The sequence below is a fragment of the Danio rerio genome, chromosome 10 (genome assembly GCF_049306965.1).
Source record: "Danio rerio strain Tuebingen ecotype United States chromosome 10, GRCz12tu, whole genome shotgun sequence".
In the NCBI taxonomy this organism is placed as follows: Eukaryota; Metazoa; Chordata; class Actinopteri; order Cypriniformes; family Danionidae; genus Danio; species Danio rerio.
The window spans coordinates 49,242,418-49,253,023 of record NC_133185.1 but is presented as its reverse complement, the minus strand read 5'-3'; the positions used below and the strand labels follow the sequence as shown (position 1 = coordinate 49,253,023).

Below are 10,606 nucleotides of genomic sequence, written 5' to 3'. Positions count from 1 at the left end.
CCTTTCTATAAACATGAGTTGGTAAATTCTTGAGTGAGCTAAGATGAGATGTCTCAGAATGCTGTTTGTTCAATCAGCGTTTAATGCATGTGCATCTGCTTCTTCCTGCGCTCACGGGGAAATGAGCGCTTGACCAGATTTGGCTTTCGTTCAGTTAATCTACGGCCACATCAGGAGAGACGAGGCGCCATCATTTCTCGCGTGCGTTTTTTCTGTCATGACAGAGCATGAGCTCTTCCCACTGGACTCAGAACTGGGTCAAAGTTCCAGGATTCCTGAGAGCTCAGATGATGCTCGTGGGTTTTATGAGAATAAAGGTTACGACTCTTGATTTTCCTTGTCCTTGCTTTAACAATGCATATTCTTAACTTGCACTGATTACAGTGACATGTTACAATTAATAAAGGGGTCAGAGATGAAACAAAAATAATAAAAGTGCAATAAGGCTGTGCATTTTCTCTCTTACATTAGAATGTACTGTATAAATGAACTTTTTATGAGCAGAAAGAAAATACTGTAATTTTTCTATGCTTTGCTAAAGGTAACCACTAAAATATCACTCCAACAATAAACAATATTGTCATGCACATTTACTAAAATAGAAATGTCTTAATTTAAGAATTACAGGTTTGGCTCAAGTATGGATTAATAGTCGGCGCAATAGCCTAGTGGTTAGCGCGTCGACATATGGTGCAGTAGCACGTCAGGGCGTCCCGAGATCGAATCCCGGCTCGAGGACATTTCCCTACCCTACCCTCTTTCTCCAACTTCGTTTCGTGTCTAAATACTGTCCTATCTAATAAAGGCCAAAAAAAACAAAAAATTAATCTTAAAAAAAAAAGTATGGATTAATAAATTGGATATATAAATTAATTATATATATATATATATATATATATATATATATATAGACACACACACATACAGTTGAAGTCAGAATTATTAGCCCCCCCCTTTTAATTTTTTATTTTCTAAACGATGATAAACAGAGCAAGGAAATGTTCACAGTGTGTCTGATAATATTTTTTCTTCTGGAGAAAGTTTTATTTGTTTTATTTCGGCTAGAATAAAAGCAGTTTTTAATTTTTTAACACCATTTTAGAGTCATTATTATTAGCCCTTTTAAGCTATTTTCTTTTCGATAGTCTACAGAACAAACCATCATTATACAATAACTTCCCTAATTACCCTAACCTGCCTAGTTAACCTAATTGACCTAGTTTAAATGTTACTTTAAGCTGTATAGAAGTGTCAGATATTACTGTCATCATGGCAAAGAAAAAACAAATCAGTTTTTAACTAATATGCTCAGAAATGTGTTGAAAAAATCTGCTCTCCATTAAACAGAAATTGAGACAGAAATTAAACAGGGTGGCAAATAATTCAGGGGGCTAATAATTATATATATTATGGAATATCTAACCAGTTCCATGCATGTTCAATAAAAAAAGATCAGAAGAGGGTTTTCTTCAATGTCAAAAATCTTGGTAATTTACTAGATACAAATTAACAATTCGATTTCACAGAATCTTGGTATCCTCAAGGCACCGCAAAAGTAACATTCAGGATGTGCGCAGCAATTTCCACTTTCTGACTCCAACTTTTATAGGCAGCTGATATTAAAAGATGTAGTTTAGTGAAATTTGTGAATCATTCTCCAGTCCTCCATTGGCCGCACCCATACATACTTCCTCTTTTTCTACGAATTCTCTGCACAACATTAAAAGCATAAGGCACATATTCTGTGTTGAGTCAATCAACTGACTTATTTTATCTTTATCATGATGACAGTAAATAATATTTTACTAGATATTATTTAAGACACTAGTATTCAGGTTAAGACTGACTTATACTTCAGTGTCAAGTGGCCGTGGCCATGTGCTATGACACGTGCTTCTCAACAAACGCAACTACACGTCGCAACGATGTGTAGCGCGAGCTCTGTGATTGGTCGGCTTGGTAGCGCTGATGAGTGTGGGCGGAGATGAGAGCCGCGAGAGCCCGATGCAGAAAGTGTGGAGTCCCGTAAAGGAGCTCAGGATGGAAACTTGTTTTGTGTTTACCTTATGATTAAAGTTGTTGCATGTCCGCCGGTTCCTGCCTCAAAATGAGCAAGTTTGATCCACTTGTAAATTACACAAACAAGCTGAAAAAAACAAAACACCAGCGAAGAAACATATGATATCTTTTATTAAAAGAAAGTTCAAGGGGGGCTAATAATTCCGACTTCAACTGTATATTTTAAATTTGTTTATATAATATTTTATTTCATTTATTACAAAATAATTTTATATTCATCAATTATAAAATAATTAATTATTATTATTTTTATTATTATTATAAATTTTTTATCACAATTCAAACTTTAATTAGTTTTTAATTAGAATAACTTTTCACATAAAAATAAAATCCAGTATGACCACTTTATCTTTTATATATTTTATATATTCTTTTATTTACTATACTCTGAATGCTGATGGGACATTATAGCTTATATTTAAACATTTTATGTTCACTAAAACAATTGAATTAAGCAGTAAACTAGACTTTAACCTGTGTTTATACATTAATTGTTTTATAATTCATCTAGAAAAGGTTGACTTATTTTAAAAAGAGATGTAGATATCACAAATGTAAAAGAAAATCACATTTATTATTAAAGCGTACGCATTAAAAGCACACATTATTAAACATTAGGGACACGTTAACAAAAAAACATTTTATTTATTACTTTGTATATGCACAAATTTACTAAAAAGTTTCATACAATTATGTACAATCAGGAGGTTTAGATGATCAAACCAGCCTGCCTGCACGTTTACAGGCAGAACAATAGACATTATTCAGTGTCTCGTTGAAGCACAGACCGTGTCTAATTAGTAAAGCAGAACAAAAACAAGAAATATGGACCCTCCCTTCACCCCCCTTGAGCCACAGTGATAAAAATCGAACACAAACAAGTGGGTCGCTGACCCTAATATCATTAACGAAGACCAAAAATACCCGTGTGCATTTAATTCGTTATTACCGCGACCTTCGGTTAATAGAGCATATTAAATAGCTTTCAAATGCAAGTATGCAATGCTGTTTCACTGAAATGAATCTACAGTACATTTGAATTGGATTAAAAAAACTAGGAAAAACATCAGAACAATACCCACTCTTGTCTTGGGTCACTCTTGATCCACTTTAAATGTTGACTAGTTCAATACAAGACTTGTTGCATGTAAAAAAATGGCATTTTTATCAATATGACCTGCAACATTTGCACTTTAAAAATAATTCTTACACTGTACAGTCATATAAAAGAATTGAAGATCAGTACAAATGTGTACAAAACATAAAAAACATGCTTATCGGTAAGCTACCCTTATGCTGATGATACACAGGGCGACTTTTTGAGCGATTTTGCAATGTTGTAAAGTTGCTTTTCCATTAAGAATAGGCAACAATATTGTATCTGGATCCCATTGCCCTAATTAGTAACACCTAGTTGCCTATGGGATCATTTCCCAAAGTAGGTCCACGGTGTATCATCAGCATTATCGTTTTAAAAGTCCATTTGCACCTGCAAAAGTCCATATAGTTAGCCTCTTGATCAGACGTAGTTTCGTTTATCATAGTCCCCATTGATCGATGTGCCTTTTGTCGGCGGAGGGATATATTTAAGTGGATATGTGGATTTCTCATCATGTGGACGGGAGAAACACAGAATCGCTCCTCCGACCAGAAGCATTGCAGATGCTGCCCATCCGATGTACAGCGCAGCTCCGATTTCTCTCTTTTTGGCGTAGGGAACTTGAGGATCGTAGAAGTCTGAGATGATGTTATTGGCCATCCAGCACAGAGGAATCAGAACAAACAAGCCTGCGACGATGTACATCACGCCTCCGGCGTTGACCACTTTGGATTTGATGGACTCCGTGTTGATGCAATTGGTGCATTGAGCACCGGCGATGGTTATCATGAGAGCCAGGACCCCCAAAACCGCAGAGATGACAGTCAGAGCCCGAGCTGTCTGGAGGTCAGTGGTCAGCGCCAAGACAGAGTCGTGCATTTTGCATTGCATCTGACCTGTGCTTTGAACAACGCAGGACATCCACAGCCCGTCCCAGATGTTTTGCGCCACCACAATGTTGCCTTCAATGAAGGCGGACACTTTCCACATGGGCAACCCACAGGCTACCATCACCAAAAGAGTCCCGGTGACGGTCAAGCAGAGTCCAACAATCTCCAGACATGCAGAAATCATATTTGCCATTGTTTTTGTTTTTTTTCTCCAAACTCTAAATCTGTCAGAAGCAGCAGAAGTGTCTCTACATCGCTCAGATGAAGTGCTTGAGGAGTTTCTGCTCTGCAATGAAGGGAGGATGCTGTTATAGAGCGCCCGCAACAAAGAGGAGCGGCTCCAGCCAATCAGAGCGCGGCGCGTCTGCCAGCAGCCAATCGCAAGTTAGAACAGCCGAACAAAAAAATTAGCATCCCGCAGTCAGAGTTTTTTAAACGTGACGGTAGTTGCTACTGGAAGTGTGATTTCCTGGCATTCTTTAGGAAGAAAAGCCCCCTTTACACAAGAGGGGCAAGTGTCAATGCAGGCACACGGATGTGTAAAACAACAGAGAATTAGGTGATCTTGTAAGGCAGCCAGAGCAGGAATAGTTTGTTACGGAGCGCTGATAATGAACGCGCACCTGAGGTAACGTTAAAGCGGCCACGTCTCGAATAACGCTTAGTTTAATTAGAGCCCGTGATACTAATAAGGTAAAGTTAGTTTTATATTCACACAGACGTTCAGTGACAACTTGTGACACGGTTCCAATATTGTTTAACACTCTACTTTGAAAATTCAGTCTGAAATCACATGTAAGGATGATCTCAGAACATTAGATTGAGGTAAAGTTGGTTCTACATTCGCACATTCGTTCAATGCGAGCTTGTGACACGCTCCCTATAGTGTTACTATGATAACCTTTCTTTGAATATTCGGTCTGAAATAAGATGTGAATAACTTCAAAACAACATTAGCACTATTTATTTGACTGTAAACTTGTACTTTCGGTGGCTGCTTATATGATTTCACTATTTAGAATTAATTAAGGAGAAAGTCTGAATGTGTAAATATAAAACCAACTTTACCTCAATCAACAACTGATTAGCACCATTTGACTGCTGTCAACGACAACACTGTACTTTCAGCAATTCTTTCATAAAGAGCAATAAATTTAGTGTAACGTTATGTTTGAGGGAGAGCGAGCTCTTAACTTACCTATGTTTGTTTCACCTCACAGTCGAAGCAGACTGGTACTTATAATAATATAAGATAGCTTTACATTGTTTCCCTCATTTTATTTCCTAAAATTGGTCAGAATTGTTTTCTTAACCTGAATGTCTAATAATTTTATGGTTTGACGATGTAATAACTAAAAAGCAACTATAATGCGATCAGCAAGCCTGCTGAAACTAACGTTACTTCTAGTAGGTCAGGAAAATCAAAACAATACCAAATAGCCAACCGGAACATCATAGCAACACCCAGCAACCAATCAAAACAGCTTAGCAACGCCTAGCGACCAACCAGAATACTTTAAGAGATAGTTCACCTCAAAGTTAAATTTTACTCACTGTTTACGCTTTCTCAAGTTGTTCCAAATATTACATTACATTACATTTTGTTTTGTTTTATTATATTAATTATATCATATTATATTTTATTTTATCATATTTTATTATATTATATTATATTATATTATATTATATTATATTATATTATATTATATTATATTATATTATATTATATTACATTATATTATATTAAATTATATCATATTACATTATATTATATTATATTATATTATATTATATTATATTATATTATATTATATTAAATCAATCAATCAATCAATCAATTAAGCCCTTATTTGTCACTACACTTTCGTATAGCGAAATTGGACCCCCCAGACCATACACAAAACATCACAAACAACTTTTCAGGGGAGACAGATCTTAGGATACTTCAACTTTAGGTCAATATCTGCCAATTTCACAGATATTTAATGTCCATCACTCGTCTCCCGATCTGGCCAAAATTTGTTGCAGTGCCGCAAGCTTCACCTCGATGGTTTCCAGTTTGCGGTCAAGGACCATAGTCTGATTCGCGACCCTACCCATCAGTGTTTCAATCAAGCCGGCCAGCCTGGTGGGGTTATATTATATTATATTGGTATCAAACGTCAGTTATTATGCTGGTAGCCAACTTTTATTGTATTTTTTATGGGTGCCAACATTCTTCAAAATATCTTCTTTTGTGTTTAACATAATAAAGAACTCATGAAGCTTTAAAACACCACGAGGGAGAGTAAATGATGAGAAAATTGGATGAACGATGCCTTTAATGTCCTTCAACTTGCGTGATAATGGATTCATCTACGTGCAGCCCTGTGTGTCATGTGTACAATCATAATGTATGCTTAGATTTGTTACTTCCTCTGCTGAAGCATGCTGAGGAGTGGTGCAGGAAAAACAGGAAGAGGGGTGAACTGTCTCATATTTGTGATTGTGAGCATGCTGCTGCTAAATGCAGTTTTTGTCCTGCCTTGTCAAATTTTCCAACATTATAGCGCAAAATAATTTCACTCTCACTCACTTTCTTGCGACCTAGTCCCTGATTTAGAATTCAACAGTAACAAAGTTGACAAGAATGCAGAGACAGGCACATAATATATTAATTTATTTATAACTGACTATACAAGTAATGCAGAAAATAGATGTGTCATGCAAATGTTTATTTGCCTAGCAGAGTAAAAGGACTAAAGTCTTATACTTGATTATTTCATAATATTTGAAGCTGAAGGTATGATTCAGGGAGCGGAGTCAAAAATATGTATAGTGGTAGACTTTAAGATGATAAATATAAGACAAAATAGCCCTAATTATACAGACAAACACTATATTTTGGAGATAACTTCACATAATTTGTTTTATTATTGCAAACGCTTTTATTAAAGTTTTTACTTTTGAAAAATAATGTAAGGTTTATCTAGGAGATGCTGAATTTACCTTCAATTCTAGAATCAGTAACAGTCATTCATTCATTTTCCTTCAGTCTAGTCCCCTATTTATCCTGGGTCGCCACTGTGGAATGAACCACCAACTATTCCAGCATATATTTTACACAGTGGATGCCCTCCCAGCTGCAAACAGTACTGGAAAACATCCATACACACTCATTCACACACACACACACACACACACACTCATGCACTACGGCCAATTTAGTTCATCAGTTCCCCTTATAGCGCATGTGTTTGGACTGTGGGGGAAACCGGAGGACCCGGAGGAAACCCACACCAACATGGGGAGAACATGCAAACTCCACACAGAAATGCCAACTGGCCCAGCCGGGACTCGAATCAGCGACCTTCTTGCTGTTAAGGGACAGTAATAACCACTGAGCCAACATGCCGCCCAGAATCAGCAATATAAAAGATAAATAAAACCACCTTACGTTAAGAAATTCATGCGCCAGTAGTAAAAACCAAAAGCCATTGACATCCATAGTAGGAAATATACAAGATATACAATGGAAGTCACTGACATTTTTTCCCCCATGCATTCTTCAGTATATCTTCATCAGTGTTCAACAGAAGTAAGAAACTGAAACCTAAATAATAGCATAACTTTCATTTTGGGGTGAACTGGGCCTTTAATTCCATGGAAAGCGATACTGGAGAGATTTACAGTAACTGACATGTTTATCATAACAAATTGTGCTGTCTAAATTCCCATTAACAGTGCAGATTGTAAAAAAACAAGCATACTCATACCAAAAATAAGTGTGTTATCAGCAGTAACTTCACCATTTCTCAAAAGTGCAATAAAATTGCTGTGCAACACTTTCGGTGGAATCAGGGCTAATCTCGAGCGAGACTGAAGCAGGAAGCTCAGAGGAAGAGCTCTGTTGATTCAGGCTTCTGTTACTCGGGGTTGAAATCTTCAGCGTGCACCAGCTTCCACCTCTTCTGTCTGGACTGAAATGTTTGTGTTAGAGATGCAGGTGCGTGTCTGACTCACAAGATCTGCATCTCAGAACTCTTTGTTAGTCATTTTAGGTGATAGGTTCGTCTCAGTGGAACAACTCAAGAATAAAGTGTTTTCCCCATGTGTCATCAGTCGGCCATATTGGAGAGCGGAATGTAAACAATCCCACTGATCCCAACAAAACGTGCATATTTTGCAAATTACTGCTGCAGATCTGGGTCATGCAGAGGGGTTGGGGCTCAATTGGAAAAAAGGGCACTTGTCTTATTTATATGAATTTTCTATAAATACAGTATGTTGACGAATAGTTCAGTATATACTAGGGGTGTCTCGAAATCGATCGAAATTTATGCTCAATTTCGATTATCGAATCAAAAAATAGAATCGTCGATGCTGCCACGCCCTCATGTCACGTCAGCTTGGCTTGCCAAGCGGGAAAATAACAGGCTTGTTGAAGTGCTTGTTGAACTGCAGAAGCAGGAGACCCGTCGACAGAACTTAAACCCTCTCCTCTTTCAATGAAGTCGCCGGTGTGGAAGCATTTTGGATTTCCAGTGAGTTAATCCAGTGTGTTTGCAAAACACAGCTTTGCAAGCTCTGCTATGTACTTATTAGGGTTCGTCCGATAGACAACACCGGCATCGCGATCCTCCGCCCGCCCCCGTTACAAATCCGCTCGCGAAAAGTTCACACTCAGGCCCTGTTTACACTGTCTTTGTTTTTAAATGGCATTTTTAGAACGACAACGATTTGACATCCACAGTGGCGTGTAGCATTTCTAAGCAGCCCTCCTTCCTCACTACCTCTGACACACACACACACACACACACAGACACAGACGCACACACACGGCCGCTCGAGACAGCGGGTCCAGGCAGTCAGAGGACTGCTTCAATCTTTCACTCACTTGTACTTAGTCATTTTAGTGAACACCTCAGATACTGTTGGCTGGTTCCAGTATGTTGTTCGTCTTTTTTACCAACGCCATTATAACGACACAGATCACTGCCTATTCACGAGTCCCGCAGAAAAAGTGATTGACAGGTGGTAATTATGTGTGTATCTTGACTTTATTCATTTACTGTATGATTTGTTTATGGGTAAAACAAAGACCATGCAGGTCAGGTAGTTTAAACGGTAGGCTACAAATCATTAATTGGTCATTAATTAATTAATTATTCATAATCGAAAATCGAATCGTGACTTTAGAATCGAAAATGTAATCGAATCGAGGATTTGGAGGATCGTGACACCCTTAATATATACTTAGTCTTAAACGCTTACAAACCTAGAGTTTCTTTGTCTGTTGAACAAAATTACTTTTTCTATATTTTGAGGAATGTTGGACACCGTTAGCCACTGACTTCCCTAAAAGAGATCGAGCCTTCTGATTTATGGCTTCTAAACTCTGGAATAGCCTTCTTGATAATGTCCGAGGCTCAGACACTCTCCCAATTCAAAACTAGATTTAAGACCTGTCTGTTTAGTAAAGCGTGCTCACAATGCATCACATAACGGCGCATGAGGTGAGTGGGCTTGACAAACCACCTGTAGGACACACACCTCCTGTCTTAATACACTAGGCATAGTGACTTCTAGGCTGGATTACTGTAATGCTCTGTTTGCTGGCTGCCCAGCATCCTCTATTAATAACCTTCAGCCAGTACAAAATGCAGCTGCCAGAGTTCTTACCAGCTCTAAAAAATGTTATCATATCACCCCGATCTTATCCTCCTTACACTGGCTGCCTGTTAAGTTTCATATTGAATTTAAAATATTACTTCTCACCTATAAAGCTTTATATAATCTAGCTCCTGTTTATCTAACCAACCTTCTGTCTCGCTACAATCCAGCTCACTCTTTAAGATCTCAAAACTCAGGGCTTCTGGGAGCACCTACCACAGCAAAATCTACTAAAGGAGGTCGAGCCTTCTCATTTATGGCTCCTAAACTCTGGAATAGCCTCTTGATAACGTCCGAGGCTCAGACACACTCTCCCAATTCAAAACTAGATTAAAGACCTATCTGTTTAGTAAAGCATACACTCAATGCATCACCTAGCGGTATGATAAATGAATGTGCTCCACAAAGGTTTCTGCATCTCGTTTATATACACTATTAACAGCAGCTATGCTAATTATTTACTTTATTCTCTATTTCCACTTGGGGATACTCATCAGACTATGCAGCGCCATAGATTTGATCCTACTGTGTGATGCTATCAATATAGAACAAAATCTCTGAGGAATATTTCCAGTACCATGATGAATCTCTGCCCCTGTATCTTTTTTAACACTGTTACGAGTCGTTGTAGTGTAGTGTGTGTGTTTGTGTGGTATTTCTTTCCCTCTCTTGTTCTCTCGCTCTCTCTCTCTATTTGAATTAACAGCAGATGCAGCAGAACATGTCGATTGATGATTGGCGCTTGGATTGGTGGTGGTTGTATTTAAACCTTCAGAGTGTATGGATTCAGTGGCTCCCTGCTCTCTCTCGATTCTCGCTTGTTCTCTTTGGAGATTTTATTGCTCAAGTGATAAAAATTAGTCTTTGTTGCTTATGTCTCTTATGT

The 10,606-nt window shown here is 37.9% G+C and overlaps 1 protein-coding gene across 1 annotated transcript; it reads right to left on the bottom strand.

The window, feature by feature from the left end:
• Positions 1-2,704: 2,704 nt before the first annotated feature.
• cldn5b (claudin 5b) lies at positions 2,705-4,351 on the bottom strand. The gene is given in 1 exon segment (NM_001006044.2): positions 2,705-4,351. A coding segment is annotated over 1 exon segment (663 nt). The 5' UTR covers positions 4,262-4,351; the 3' UTR covers positions 2,705-3,598.
• Between the last annotated feature and the right edge of the window lie 6,255 nt (positions 4,352-10,606).